Here is a 15,454-nt window from a genome sequence, read left to right as displayed (position 1 = left end):
GTCAATAATAATTGCGGGCACGCGTCTCCATAGCAAAACGCGACGTCACGTGGTGGGTGGGTCGCGGAACGTATGGATATTTCTGCCTCAGGCTGTTTATTCTTTCGGGGCTACCCTCTTGCAAACCACTACGCTGTGCCATTGATCAGCTCGTGGTGTCTAGTTTTCACTACGTGTAAAAGCACTTAGCCAGGAATTTGGTGACATCCGCTATATACTTATAAATAAAGGCCCGAGGTTAGCACTATGATACCCTACCACAAAACCAAGTATTAAACCTACGTGAACGGGAAAGTATATAATTGCAACGAGGAGAATCAACAACAAAACTTTGAACATCTAATTTAAGTACCATCGAAATTGATATAGACTCCAAAATTCCGAACGCACTTAGCCATTATAACTAGCCAATTTCTTGAAATGGTACAATATTCTAGTAGTATGGTGGAGTGGTTGTCCCGCAACCGACATTGTAACCGTGATACACAAATAATACCATGGTATCGAAAAATGCGGGGGTTTAACAATTTTTCTTCGCCCCGCGTTGATAACTCTGTACAAATCCAGGTCTTCATTGTACCTGATTCATGCTACTTTTTCTTCGACGAGGAGGTGCTGCCTGAATTAGTTACGGAAATTGTTTGGCTAAGCTGGTCTCCAAGGGCCCAAAGTTTCTCTGAAAAGGCCAATAATTAAAGGCCCTGTCCTGTATATTCCACTTGGAGGCATGGGCAAGAACAAGAAGAAGTCCGCAGATCACAAGGAGCGTGTAGCGGCAAAGCAATCCAAGAAGGCAGATAAGAAAGATAAAAGGCAAAAAACCAAGGGGCGAGATGCAGGCAGTGATGTTGAAGATGCAGATTTAGATGCCATTCTCGCACAATACGCAGAGGAACAAGCCCGGTTTCTCAAGGTCACTGAGGTCGTTTCGGAGCCTCCGTCCGCTCGATCATCTGCCACTGTGCTCGCATCGCCTTCAAACAGGAACGAGCTTTTGATATACGGTGGAGAATATTTTGATGGAACGCTGGCCACTTTCTTCAACAACCTGTTTGTCTACCTCATAGATAGAGGGGAATGGCGAGAGGTTACTAGCCCCAACAGTCCGCTACCTCGAAGTGGTCATGCTTGGTGCCGTGGAGGGAACACTGGGGGTGTATATCTATTTGGAGGTGAGTGACTTTTGTTGAGATTGGTTGTGACGGCTGTTTAACCATATCATCTTGTAGGCGAATTTTCGTCCCCCAAACAGGGCACATTCTACCATTACAACGATTTTTGGCATCTTGACCCTTCAACTCGAGAGTGGACACGTATTGAGACTAAAGGGAAAGGACCCCCTGCTAGGAGTGGCCACCGAATGACATATTTCAAGGTATTCTTTTGCTTTCTACCGCTTGATCCTTCCTCTATTGTTTCTGATACCTGGTTAGAACTACATTATCCTATTCGGTGGATTCCAAGATACGTCACAGCAAACAAAGTATCTTCAAGACCTATGGGTTTACGACTGCTCCAGGTACACGTGGTACAATCCTGTTCTATCAACTGCATCCCAGAAGCCAGATCCGCGGTCTTCTTTCTCCTTCCTCCCCCATGAATCTGGAGCAGTCCTTTATGGCGGGTACTCTCGTGTTAAAGTTAGCACAGCCGTGGGGAACAGGCCCACGAAGAGCGGACCTCAGCGTATGACAATGAAGCCCATGGTTCACCAGGATACCTGGTTCCTTCGAATTACACCCCCTGCCCCAGATGCTTCCTCATCAACACCGCCGACAATCCGCTGGGAACGCCGCAAGAAACCTGCAAATTCGCCCAATCCACCTAGGGCTGGTGCAACCATGGCATACCACAAAGGCCGAGGTATTCTGTTTGGTGGTGTCCATGATGTCGAACTGAGCGAAGAGGGCATAGACAGCGAATTCTTCAACACACTCTTCGCATGGAACACCGACAGAAACCGCTTTTTCCCTCTGACCCTTCGGCGTCCTAAAGCAACGGGTAAAAGCCAGCAAGGAAACCAGGCTAAGTCGCGGAATCGAGCCAAAGCAGATGAGGAGGAGCTTTTGCAGAACCTCAAAGCACTAGAGGCTAAAGGAGGGGTGCGCGATGGTGATTATGACGACGAGGAAATCCTACGGAATAGTCCTAAAGTGGATGAAGAACCCGCCGAACCAGAAAAGCCCGCGGTGGTTCGATTCGAAATGCCTCATATGCGGTTTAACGCTCAGCTGGCTGTTCAAGAAGATACGCTTTTCATATTCAGTGGTACATTTGAGAAGGGAGACCGCGAATTCACATTTAACGACATGTATTCCATCGACCTGGTTAAAATGGATGGAGCCAAGGAGATTTTCTACAACGAACCCAACAACTGGCATCTACTTAACGAGGAAGAAAGCGACGATGAAATGGAAGAGGATGATGAAGAAGAAGACGAAGGCGAAGACGAGGAGGATGCGATGTCCCTTGATACTGGTTCACCCGCCCCAACTGAAGCCACCGAGATGACGGTGCCCTCGGTGACCCGCGAAATGGAACAGCTAGAAGTCGAGGAACAAGGATCAGAACCATCTGTTCAAGACAGCAGACCGCTGCCGCGTCCATTTGAGAGCTTGCGCGAGTTCTTCAGCCGTACGTCTGAAGAATGGCAGGGGATATTACTTGACACGCTGAGAGAGAAAGGGAAAGCGATTGAAAAGAGCATCAAGGAACTCCGTAAAGATGCCTTCAACATGGCGGAAGAGAAATGGTGGGATAGCAGAGAAGAGGTTATGGCCTTAGAAGATGAGCAGGAAGCAGCAGGTATTGGCGAGGTTGTTAGCATTGCTGATCGAGGCGAAAATGCTGGCGGTGCTGGGCGGCGGAGGTGATTCTTTGGTTGCTTTTTCCATAGGGCCATCCAGGAACTGGTGCATACGGTATATTAAATAGCTATTTATAAAATTTACCCTGAACTGAAACCTTTAGTATTTATATCTCCACCACGGTAGCATGCATTCAATTCATTCCATTCCAGCCACATTATCCAGAACTTCCCTTACGATAGCAAAATCTCTTTCTGCCTGAACTCTCCAGTTTGAGATCGCAATCCGACAAGCTGGCCTTCCTTGCCAAGAGGTGCCTGAGACGAATATCTTGCGGGTCTCGTCAATCCTGGCCGCAAGTTGACTATTCAGGTTGTTGTCCTTGGCGCTGAACAAAACGACCATATATGTTTTCTCAAGGAGACCTTCCTTGTTCTTCACGTCCGGTAATGCGTTGTACTTTGGGTGATCAAATAGCCATCCGGCAATTAACCTAGCTAGCCGAATGTGTTCCTGGACCATTTTTTGATAACCCACGCTTCCATACGCAATGAGGGAACTGTAGACGGGCAGAGCACGGAACCTTCGTGAATTCTCTAGGCCGATGTTCAATGGAGAAGGGATTGACTGGGCCTGAGTGCTACCTCCAGTCAAATAGGCCGCGTTAGCATTTTGGAACACACTCATGGCCTCGTTCTGGTGTCGGCAGAAGAAAAACCCGCAATCGTATGGCACATTAAGCATCTTATGGCCATCTCCAGCGAGCGAATCCGCGAGTTCGACTCCTTCGCATCCTTTCCTGACGACACTATACTCGGAATCCTCTGGAAGAGTACGGGCGAATATTCCAAAGGCACCGTCCACATGAAGCCAGGCACCATATTCATCACAAAGGTTGCGCAGCTGCTGCATCTCATTCAGGCCACCGGTGGCGAATTGCCCCGTATTGACCTCGCCGCATGACACAGCAATGATGGTAGCCTTGTTTGAGTTGCGTAGTTCCGATTCAACTAAGTCCAGATTGAAGCGGAGAGGGTCGTTCTCCAAAGAGACATCTTTAACGTTGGCCCGACCAAACCCCAATACCCCGGCTGCCTTAGCAAGCGACGAGTGTGGCATTGTCGAGAGTATCTGGAGCCCAGAAAGACCTGCCGCTTGCATGGTCTCGAATAGCCCGGATTCTCCGACACTTTCTATAGCTGTTACCCCTTTCCTAGCAAGAGCTGTCCGCAAAACATACTCCCGTCCGCAAGCCAGACCTAAGATATTGCTTGCGGTCGCCCCAGTCGTGAAAGTACCATTGTGCCATTCGCAACCTAGTCGAAGAAGATCTGCGAGCAGACACAAGGTCGTATACTCAACATCTGTCGCTATAGTATGCTCAGTGAGATGTACTTGGACATTTTGATCATAGACAGAAACAATCCCATCAGCAAAAAGAGCAGCAGGTGTAATTCCTCCAGTGACGAAGCCGTAATAAAGCGGACTTATGCTGCTGCTGTTGAAAGCCGGGACGATGTCTTCCAGGATATGACGCCTCACGGAGTCATACCCCATACCATTATCACCAAGAGAGCGAGGGAGAGACTCTCTTGCCCGGGCCAAACTTGCAGCATCAGGAAGTACTGTCAATTGCTCTGTCTGTGAGATCTCCCATAGCCTTTGTTGGAGCTGGCCATGCTCCATTGCGGTGGTCTCGACGTCCACATACATGATCGGTAATTCTGCAGTGGAATTAATAACCAGGGATTGGATATTGCACATAGAATACTATAACAAGAAAAGAAAAGAGAAACTTGGGGGAAACGATCCGTTTGGCAGGGACACCGAGGACTGAAGTACTAGTAGAAAGAGACCGGGGGCCGAAGAGTCACGCCCGAAAGCCCGAAGGCTGGAATGGCCCCGCTGTCTCGCAAACAACTGCCCTCTATTATTTAGACTTTCCTCTTTTGCACTCCCCAGGGCTTACGCAGCTTTAATCCACCATGGCCGCGAAACTTATTGACCGACGACTGCATAATATTCCAGGTGAGGCTGTCTATTTATCGCCAACAGCGTTGTTGTGTGGAGACTGTTAACACTGCTGTAGGGAAGTTCAGGGTCGCAGAGCTGTTTTTTGAGGTTCCTCTCAACTACAGCCGACCAGGAGATGGAACTCTGCGATTGTTTGCCCGCAGTGTACGCCGTCTTGTGAAGCCAGTTGAGGCTGGAAAAGATGACAAGAACCCTCCCACTCCCTGGCTTGTCTATTTGCAGGGCGGCCCGGGAATGGGTTGTCGCCCCCCGCAAGAGTATGGCTGGGTTGGAACTGCATTAGACAAAGGATACCAGGTCTGTAAAATGCTTTTTTCTTTTCATGATTTTTTCCGATGCAAGGCCAATGGCCGGTAAACTAGCCCCTCTGACTTGAGATATTGAGCAGGTATTGTTCCTCGATCAACGTGGAACTGGCCTTAGTTCAACGATCACAGCAGGCACTCTGGCCCTGCAAGGTAATGCCATCAAGCAGGCCGAATATCTGAAGCAATTCCGGGCAGACAGTATTGTAAGAGATTGTGAAGCCGTGCGGAGATGTCTCACCACAGACTATCCTGAGGAAAAGCGGAAATGGAGCGTTATTGGCCAGAGCTTCGGCGGTTTCTGTGCTGTAACCTATCTCTCCATGTTGTAAGTGGAATCCCGCTTTTTATATACCGAATTACAGACTGATTTCAAAATCAAACTGCCTGAATAGTCCAGAAGGTTTGGCAGAGGCTTTCATCTGCGGTGGACTGCCGCCCCTTGTCAACGGACCAGACCCTGTTTACTCCCGTACATATGGTGCGTGCACTTGAATATACCGAGAGACTCTATGCTAAATTATAGTAGAAAAAGTAATTGAGAGGAACAAAGCATACTATGCTAAATTCCCCGAAGACGTGGACCGAGTCAAGAAAATCGTCGACTACTTGAAGCAAAACAATGTCAGCATACCATCCGGGACGCTCACCCCTCAACGAATCCAGCAGTTGGGTATCATGTTTGGCATGCACGGTATGAGCAAATTACCCTTTTCTGTAGCATTATAACTGCTAACATGGTACAGGTGGGCTTGATAGCGTTCATGGTAATATCTCCAATTCCCACGGGTGAGATTGAGAAATACCTTTTCGCTAACTCCAACTAGATCTGATACTGCGCGCCGCGAACGATTTGGAAGTTTTTGGATTCCTCACCCAGCCTACTCTAGTGGCTCTCGATAGTTTTGGCGGCTTCGACAGCAATGTCATTTATGCTATCCTCCACGAGTCCATTTACTGCCAAGGGTAAGAGTTCTCCGTTCGACCTGCGCCTGGCAATATTTGCATCCAATTCGCTAATAAAAAGCAGAGAAGCCTCGAACTGGTCCGCAGATAGGCTAAGGTCCTCGAACCCTGTCTTTAACACAGACACCAACGCTCCGGAATTCTTCTTCACTGGAGAGATGGTATGTAGTCCTCATATCCCAGTAAAAAAACATTTCACTGACACGGGGCAAAAACTACAGATCTATAAGGACATGTTCGACTCCTATGCTGAGCTTAGGCAAATCAAAGAAGCAGCGCATATCGTCGCCACCACGACCGACTGGCCAGGACTTTACGATGAAGCTCAGCTAGCGAAAAACGAGGTTCCTGTGTATGCGGCAACATACGTAGACGATATGTATGTGCACTTCGAGCACGCATCGAATACAGCCGCGAAGATCAAGGGAACTAAGCAGTTCATCACGAATGTGATGTACCATAACGCGATCCGCAGCAAGTCGGATGAGCTGTTCCAGCAGCTTTTTGCTCTAAGAGATGATACACTAGATTAGGTAGAAGAATGAGATGGTAGTTCATCTACGCGGTTTTTCGTTTGACTGTTCAGTGAATTCTCGTACGGCTGAAACCCGACCCAATCAGGCGTGTCTGCCGTATGCTACTCAGAGCGTTTTACTTCCCCTGGAAACAGCAAAATGCAAAATGGTACTTCTATATTCATGATCTAGCCATTATTCGATTGATATATGTTGGCATATAATGCAAATAGAAAGACGGCCTAATGCCGCTAGTGGTTTTTATGGTCGAACGGTATTTCGATAATATATACACGCACACACACACACACACACACACATATATATATATATATGCATTGGAAGCTATCGACTATGGGAACCCCAACAGGCTTAGAAAACCTAAAGTGCCGTTAGTAAATAATCAGTTGACATCTTGGCTAGAAGTGCAACTTACTGCTCCACCGATTATAAACAACCTCTCTTCTTCCTTCTGCACCCACTGCACGACCTTACTAGCGCTCTGAGCTAGCGCGTTCCGGTTTGCATTCGGTCCGGCAACGCAGTAGAGCTCGAAAACAGGCGTTACCCATGCAAAGGAGCTTGATGACTGAGTGACGCAGTGGTGTACCTTGACATGTGTATGTTTAGCATGAACGCTGGCATGGAGATTGTTGTATGTCGATACGAGTCTGATGGAGTTAGGCTGGTGGATGCAATATGCGTAGAGGCGGGATGCCATACCTTCGACGGCGGGAGGTTAATAAGAACTCGGGTTCATATGAGGACATGGTAAATTGTACATTCGCGCGCGACTTATATACAAAATGATGTAGGACAGTCCCTGGGACAATGTCGGTTGTGTTCGGTCTGCCTTTGTCGATGGCTTCTTTGATGATTTTGATGCTCCCATTCTTCTCCATTTGCTAGTAATCAAGTCAGTGATATCCTGCTTTACTTAAATGTATGGGGTGCTTGGGGTGCTGTTAGGTACGTACCTCCACGAAGGTATTCTTCATGTTTTGTAGCTCGAAAAAGCTTTCTTTATCCGTGCTTATCAAGATAATTGCAACTGACTCCTCTGCGCTCGCCGTATTTTCGGCCGCAGTATCGGCATCCTCCCTGAGATCAAGGAAACTGACGTACATGTATAGATATCCATTGCTATTGAATCCAGGAAGACACACCGGAATCCAGCTTTCGCCGCCGCCAGCCTTAACGGCTTCCGCCTCAAAAATCATGTTGAACAAAAGCTGAAGGTCGCCCGGGTGTAGGGAGTGTTTCTTCGGCCTGATAACACTAACAAGCCGGCCACCAGCAACAACTAGACCGTAAAGAAGGTTGTTGACCTTCGCTTTTAACAAAGTGTTGTTGATGGTCTGACGATGGGATTTGCGGATCTTCAGACATTCCAGAGCCGAAAGTAAAGTAGATGGCGACCCTCTTGTGAAGCTGTCGGCTAATGTGGAGAGGAGGGTCTCGGAGCCCTGTAACGGACGCTTCAAATCTGTTGATGGCCGTACGGAGAAAAGATGGTTCAGAGCTGGGAGCGTCAACGTGGATAGGATCTGCATATACAACGCTTCGAGCTGAAGCTTGAGCTGGGTATCACTTTCAAGGATTCGACTAATGGCAACTAAGTATAGGGAACCTCTGGCAACCACTGTGAACTTCGTGTCGCCAGCAGTAAAGCCATTTAGGCGATCGTTGGAGTCTTCGTAGGATGAAATTATTGTCTGAATGACGCCAACATATGTGGAAATGAGCCCACCATCCCCATGTCTCGTCCAAATCGGTTTACCAGCGGCTGAGAGAATGATGTAGTGCTTCCGCTTCGCCTTCCATCTCTCGAGAACCCGATCTGACCGATTGAACGGCTGATTAGCGGTGGCACACGACCGTAAGCTTAGGGGTGCATAATACCTTCAATCTCCCCCCCTTCGCTGATGTCCCCGACCGGCTCAAATTCACTTGTAAAGTCATCTTCTACGTCGTCGGCTTGGAACTCCGGAAATTGCATCAAGCCAGTACTGTCCTGTTGAACCATTCCTAGCTCCGAGGAAGCGAGATCACCAAAGATATTCTCCACATCCCCGGCCTCAGAGTACGGCGCATGGCTCCCGATACTTGCGCTGTCGGCAGTGTCGCTCCCAGCCCTCGGAGTTGCGAGATGACTCAAGCTGGTCTTTGCGTGGACGGTACCAGGAAAGGAGCGAACAGCCGATGTCTCCTTGCTGTTCTCGTGGGGAGCAATTTCAGCCAAAGATACTGCTGTAGTAGCCCTAGATTGCAAGCTGGAATGCGGTATTGGTGTATTAAGCCGTGGTGTCCCGGGAGCTGCTCCTCCATCGTCTAACAAGCTCAGTGTATCTGGACGTGGGGGTAATGGTGGACGACCCTCGGAGCTTGAGCTGCGGTCGGAGCTGTGCTCTTCGGTAGATTGTTTCGACAAAGCGTCAGAGGTATTTGTCAGGTTAGGCTGTGCATCGCCATCACTGTATGAGGCTTGCGAGGGATCATTCTCTCTCGACTCCATACTCGCCAACTGGGGCGCATTGGGAATGCTCGACGGCGGAGCCTGCGTTGTTGAAGAGGTTGAGCGGCTCAGTGTGACATGCTAATCGCACGTACGCAGTAAACACCGGAGCGAAATGCAAACGAACCACACATTTTCATGCTGAGAGAGCAGCACGGCCTTCGCGGGAGTATGGTGTGGTAGTGGTTGATCAACGTCAGTTGTGCTGGGCGGAGAAGCTGGCGGAAGGCGGACAACCTTAACAGGTACGGCTGCCTGTTTCGGCTGCGTGGCTTCACCTGCGTTCAACTCGACGTGCTCTTCCACCGCGATGCTTCCGCTGCTCCCGCTTGATCTACATGTCTGATCTACGATGCAGTGCGCGATACCGGTATTTGTGCCTTTAATTAACCGACAATCGCACCATGAGCCTTGATCCGAGCTCGTTCCCAAGGTCCAATTCCCCCGCAAGCTCCGATAGCTCTCTGACGCGCTCCCGGCTACGGGGGAAAGAAGGTCTGAGAGCCACAATACAACTCCATGCTTTAGATATAACGCAAGTTATTGAGTCTAACGTATAAAATCCTTTTAGGCTCCTTGAAAAAGGATAAAAATTACCGCCGATATGCTTCCAGCGTTGAACGTGCCCTGTCGCTCTTCGACAACACCCTTCAGGAATGGGCGGATTATATCTCATTTCTGAGCAGGCTTCTTAAAGCACTCCAGTCTCATCCGCCGGATTATCCTGTCGTTCCTCAGAAGGCTGTAGTTGCGAAGCGGTTATCGCAGTCTATGAATCCATCCTTGCCTTCGGGAGTTCATCAGAAAGCGCTTGAAGTCTACACCTATATCTTCAACCTAATCAAACCAGAAGGACTATCCCACGACCTCCCGTTATACTATCCAGGAATTGCTCCGACACTAACGTTTGCCTCGCTTACCGTTCGCCCGCTCTTCTTGTCTTTGGTGGAAACATACGTCTGCGATTTGGAGCCATGGGCTATCCGTCCAGCTTTAAAGGCGATTATCCTATCGTTACTACCCGGACTGGAGGAGGAAACAAGCGACGAGTTTGACCCCACACTGCGTTTGGTCAACACTTTGTGTGAAATTGCTAGTCGAATGGATACGCAACGGCCGGGGGCGGAGGCGAAGGCAACCGGCCAATATTTTTGGCAATGCTTTTTTCTTGCCTCGATTACTAGTCCTAGTCGGCGTCTAGGTGTACTGGCTTACTTGAACCGATACCTTCCCAAGCTAGGCATTACAGACCGGAGACCTAGTCGAGACGACGAGGCAGATGCTTCTGCCATGCCGCATGATATGCTGGTGGCAGTGGACTCTGTCATTTTGCCAGAGCCCGGCCTGCTTATTCGGTGTTTTGCAACAGGTCTAACCGACGAGCAAGTCTTGGTCCAGCGCAACTTTCTCGATCTGCTAGTCACGCATCTGCCTCTGAGTTCGCCGATATTGCAATCTCGGATAACAGAAAATGACCTTCAACGGCTCATCGTCGCAGCGGCCGGTGTGGTTTCCCGTCGAGATATGAGTTTGAATAGGAGGCTTTGGGCCTGGCTTCTCGGACCTGACCCTGTGGGTGATCGAATATCCTTCGAGGGCCGCCCCTCAACATCCAGTGGACCTCATAAGCCAGTCGCCGAAACCCAAGAACTTTCACAATCTCAGTATTTTAGTCGGTTTGGTCTCAATCCTCTGGTAAAAGGCTTGCTTCAAATGCTTCAAAGGGACGTTGGTGTACCTTCAGAGAGGGCGCGGCCTTTCCGGATTACGCTCTCGCTCATGGACCGGTGGGAGGTTGGCGGTCATGTCGTGCCCGCGGTCTTTTTACCGTTTATACAAAGCGTTCAGGCTTACGAACAGACAGCCCCGAAAAACAATTTCGATGAAGTATTTCGCAGTGCGACATCGTTTTTCGATGGTGTGGAAAGTGGTATGATCTTTTCGGAGCTTCTCAATTTAATCGATTGGGATACAAAAAACCTCGCCCAAAATACAGCTCAAATACTGGAAAATTTGAAGTTAGCCCATTTCATATTGGATCACTTCAATGTTCGTGAGGAAGACATGGTCTTAAACCACGCTCCATTGCTTACCCTGTCTGCTCTGGTCAAAATGAGCGAGTTATCCTCAGAGGCCATCCCGCAAGTGTCTCAAGACGAATTACGAGCTATGTCGTCGGGCCTATCCAAGGTGGTGACTGCTTTGACCGGGTTACTGACAGAGCGCGCTTTCCTTCGAAAATCGGATTCTAAAAATGCTTCGAGTGGCCAACCAGTACTTAACCTTCCAGGGTCGGCGATCTTGGAGAAGATACATACATTTTATGATCAAAGCAGGAACAGTCTGGACCCGCAGCCACTCCCGTTTGCGCCTCGGGACCTAGCGGATTTAATTATCAAAAATGTTTATGAACAGGCCATATCAGCCGTTGACGACCGCAATGGCACTATCTCAATATCAGAAAGATTAAAACTCCTGGTAGTGGTATTGAAGAAGCTTCCCAGATCGCGTATCTTGCGGGATAAGCGACTTTATGTGGCCATTAACAACCGGATCCAAGTGGCCACAGCCGAGCCATCAACAACCTCGTTCTCACTCATTTACTCCATGACATCCACCATAACGAACCTGTATTGTACTCACAAACTGGGCTATTATATCAGTTATGAGGACGTCTCTGACGTAATTCCGCCGCTCGTGAGACAACTCTGGCAGTTTCTTTCGCCATTAAGTCCAAAATTCCATGTTGAAGCCGTTCGTTGTTTGTGGAATCTGCACTCTGTCTCGTGGTCCGATCATTTAGTTGAATCCTCAATCACGACTTTGATGTTTACTTCACCGGCTCCCGGATCATACCAGCTCTCCTCTGAGGAAGAAGCTGGTAGATACTTCATTCTTTGGAACCACAGTCACCATGGCACATATGAACTTCCTCCGAAACACTTGCATGATTCGGCTCAATCGCAGGCCTCTTACCATTCTTCAATGCTTGAACGTCCCCTTTTCACGGTTCTCGATCTGTTATCCCAAGGATCAACCCAGCCTGCCCAAACTGTTCAAGCATGGCTCCAGGATCTTCCTTCAATAGGAAAGTGAGTTCACCTACCCTTGACTTTTCTTGTCCACCCACTTATTCGTTGCTTAACCGATATGTAGGGTTTTCCGTATAGTTATCTCAAAGCTTGAGAGCGTTTTACAGCGGGGAAATCAACTGGGGAGCTTTGAAGGGAACACTGTCGTGTCTCCTGATGACTATACCGAGTGCATCTACCTTTTGGAGACAATGCACAATACATTGGGTGCTCTTACTCATAATGGCTGGGTTTCACTACTTACCCAAACAATGGTACAACATCACAGGTGGCACGATGCCTCCACTTCAGAAGGTCAGTCAATCGCAATAGCGTTGGAATATCCTACTTAACCATCAAATCTAGACAACGCAGAAGCTCCCAGCCTTCACTCCATTATATTCCAAGCTTCTCTGAAGGTTGTCAGTGGGTACATGGCGGACTCCGCAACGGCAAATGCGGAGGAAGTGAGATTGCAGCAGATATCTCTTGTTGTTATGCGTCAACTCTTACTAGGACCCGGTGCCGAAGAACTAGTAGAGTCCGGAATTGACTCACTCCTGGTTGATCGACTTCTACTCAATCTTGACGAAGGTGGGGATGTTGCCATTCAAGCGACTTTAATAGACACTCTTCTTGCTGTTTTGAAGGCTCGCTTTACCCAAGCCTATGTACCGCCGGCGCCTCCAAACCCCAAGCACCAAAGAGCAGGCTCCCGGGAAAAATTGACCAGCCCATCAATTCTGTCCTTTACAAGTGACAAGCCAGATAAATCACCCGTGGTGGGCCCATCACCTGAGCCTCCTCGGCGTCTCCTGGATTGTCTCCTCAAAGGTATCAGCTCCCACAATTCTAGGGCGATAATCGATAAATGGACGACGCTACTTTGTGAAATTCTTCCTCTATATTCCGCGTCTATCTTTCAGATCCTTTTGACCTTGGTGGATTGCTTGGGCAAAGAGATCAAACAGTCTTACACGAACCTCCAGTCTACCTTCAAAGAGACGAAAAATTGGCCGGGGGATCGCTCGGAACAGACCACTATATCCCTTCTCGCCGGATTTGAAACGTGCATTGCAGCTGCTCATGAGCGCCTTCTCATAGAAGAAGTACATGTCCCTGCAGCTAAGAGCCCAGACCAAACCCATGGCTTCTTTGGGAATATGGTGTCGGGGGTTTTCACATCTGATTCAACTCATCCACGCTCTGCTGCTATGAATAACAGACTCACTGTACTACTATCATTCCAGGACGCTGTGCGTCTCTGCTTTTCTATTTGGTCGTGGGGTGCTGCGGAACGAAGTAGCCTCCCTCAGGACGCGCAGTCGATAGCTTCGTTCCAGTATACTTCACTGCGGATGCGAAATAGGTCCCGTCGGATCCTTGAGCACCTGTTCGCAGCGGAGGCATTGGAATGTCTTGAAACAATGGTAGATATGTGGATTAAGTCTGACACTGATACGTCACCGCTCATATTCAATCTGCTTCATACTTTGGATGGATCTCGACCTAAAATTGCTGTGCCGGCCATTTTCAATGCTATCTATACGCGAACAAATCCAGCTGCGCTTGAACCGAGCCGCAAGTCAACCATGACGACCAACCTGACGGAGTCTGAGCTAGCAGGGTTTTTGGTAACTTATGCTAGATCGCTCGATGATGACGTCCTTGATGAGATATGGGCAGACTGCACAACCTTCCTCCGTGACGTGCTAAGCAATCCTTTCCCCCATAGACATATTCTTCCAAGGCTAGTCGAGTTCGCCGCTATTCTGGGAGCAAAGTTAGAAAACACGAACTTTGGCGAAGATCGTCGAATGAGAAAGGAACTGGGCGTATGGAGTCCTCGATACATTGATATATGATCGTAAACTAACATTTTCCAGGATGTGCTTCTGCGCCTTCTCACTGCAATATTCACAAGCAAACCTCTAGGCCTTTCGCAAGAACAAGGACTTCTAGGTCGGAGCTCGGTAGATTACGACAATTCATCTGTGCCGCACATAGGACCGGACGATATGATGAGTATCCTTGCCACGTCTATGCCCGCGTTCTCAACGACCTTAGGGGACCTAGATCGAATCACGACAGCGGTCTCGGGTATATCCACCAACGTGATCGGCCCGTTCATACGCTCTCGACTCTTTCCCAATAATCTCAGTCGCAGTTTTATGACTTTGCTCCAGCTTATTGCTAAAATTCCCCAGGCGGCAAAAGTGTGGAAGAAAGACGTTGCAGAGGCCTTCAACGACCCAAGATTCTTTGGTTCGCACCTCGACCTTGTAAAGGACGGTTGGATGAACCTTTTGCGGCAATGGGTTTTGGTTGATAAGGATCGGTTATCTGAAATAATGTCTCGCCTTACCCCACCGGCCACAGCGGGCATAATGTTTGGAGTCGGAGCTTCTGCTGCTCGTTTGGACGCCGATCGTAAAGCACAGTTGAATCTCCGTCGGATAAGCCTCATTATATTGTCTGCAAGTGATGATTATTTCATCACGGAGATGCCGGCGTTACTGCAGAAGCTGGAGGATCTCTTAGGCGCCACCGCTTCGTCATCACCATCTTCCGCGACGAGAGCCGAGGTCTTTATGGTTATTCGAGCGCTCACCCTCAAGAGCACGGCGACTACACTCAGTCAATTCTGGCCGCTGATCAACAGCGAACTCCAGGAAGCCATCTCAGCAATCCCAATCGGAAACCAACAAGAACTATATAGTTCGTACTCGCTGCTCCAGGCCTGCAAACTTTTGGACACGTTACTTGTTCTTGCTCCCGACGACTTCCAGCTGCTTGAGTGGCTATATGTAACTGATACTGTTGACGCCATATACCCCCCAGACCGATTCGAACCGATGGCTCTCGCAGACGAGGTATCTCACAACTTAGGGGTCCGGTGGTCTACGTCGTCTGATCCAGCGAGGGAAGTGGCTGGCCTTCACCGTGGCGTAAGGTACCCAGGCCTGACTGCGAATTGGATACGTGAGACGGCGAAGGACGAGATTGTCGATAGGGTGCTCCGACCATTTTTCGACCAACTTAGTATCCATGCATTTGAGAGCACCTACAGCATCAGCAATCCTAACTTGGAAGCGTGCCGCGATGATCTGCTGGCAGATTTGTTCAACGAGAGTACCATGGCTAATTAGTACCGATTATTCGCGCTCGGAGTGCTGCCAGTATATGTATTATATATAATATTTCTAAAAAATGCTCTGGATTCTCTTCCTGGAAACTATGT

General features: G+C 48.9%; 5 protein-coding genes across 5 annotated transcripts; 3 read left to right on the top strand and 2 right to left on the bottom strand.

Annotated features, from left to right (window-relative positions):
* Positions 1-727: 727 nt before the first annotated feature.
* APUU_20972A (putative Kelch repeats protein) lies at positions 728-2,873 on the top strand (the record flags this gene model as incomplete). Its single annotated transcript, XM_041699672.1, has 3 exons — positions 728-1,172; positions 1,230-1,375; positions 1,434-2,873. 3 exons carry the CDS (start codon positions 728-730, stop codon positions 2,871-2,873), a joined length of 2,031 nt encoding a protein of 676 aa, XP_041552734.1.
* A 132-nt stretch (positions 2,874-3,005) lies between these two features.
* Positions 3,006-4,571, bottom strand: APUU_20971S (pyridoxal phosphate-dependent decarboxylase family protein; the record flags this gene model as incomplete). Its single annotated transcript, XM_041699671.1, has 1 exon — positions 3,006-4,571. One exon carries the CDS (start codon positions 4,569-4,571, stop codon positions 3,006-3,008), a length of 1,566 nt encoding a protein of 521 aa, XP_041552733.1.
* A 221-nt stretch (positions 4,572-4,792) lies between these two features.
* Positions 4,793-6,645, top strand: APUU_20970A (proline iminopeptidase; the record flags this gene model as incomplete). Its single annotated transcript, XM_041699670.1, has 9 exons — positions 4,793-4,835; positions 4,897-5,138; positions 5,230-5,474; positions 5,542-5,627; positions 5,676-5,840; positions 5,893-5,913; positions 5,974-6,112; positions 6,177-6,273; positions 6,334-6,645. 9 exons carry the CDS (start codon positions 4,793-4,795, stop codon positions 6,643-6,645), a joined length of 1,350 nt encoding a protein of 449 aa, XP_041552732.1.
* Positions 6,646-6,999: 354 nt separating this feature from the next.
* On the bottom strand, positions 7,000-9,142 carry MON1 (guanine nucleotide exchange factor MON1; the record flags this gene model as incomplete). The annotated part of the gene is made up of 5 exons (XM_041699669.1): positions 7,000-7,008; positions 7,064-7,298; positions 7,351-7,532; positions 7,605-8,467; positions 8,530-9,142. The coding sequence occupies 5 exons, from the start codon at positions 9,140-9,142 to the stop codon at positions 7,000-7,002; spliced, it is 1,902 nt and encodes a 633-aa protein (XP_041552731.1).
* A 404-nt stretch (positions 9,143-9,546) lies between these two features.
* Positions 9,547-15,362, top strand: DOP1 (cellular morphogenesis regulator DopA; the record flags this gene model as incomplete). Its single annotated transcript, XM_041699668.1, has 5 exons — positions 9,547-9,637; positions 9,714-12,234; positions 12,299-12,528; positions 12,580-14,048; positions 14,100-15,362. The coding sequence occupies 5 exons, from the start codon at positions 9,547-9,549 to the stop codon at positions 15,360-15,362; spliced, it is 5,574 nt and encodes a 1,857-aa protein (XP_041552730.1).
* Between the last annotated feature and the right edge of the window lie 92 nt (positions 15,363-15,454).

The sequence above is a fragment of the Aspergillus puulaauensis genome, chromosome 2 (genome assembly GCF_016861865.1).
Source record: "Aspergillus puulaauensis MK2 DNA, chromosome 2, nearly complete sequence".
NCBI lineage: Eukaryota > Fungi > Ascomycota > Eurotiomycetes > Eurotiales > Aspergillaceae > Aspergillus > Aspergillus puulaauensis.
The sequence above is the reverse complement of the archived record's forward strand: the minus strand, read 5'-3'. Positions and strand labels throughout refer to the sequence as shown.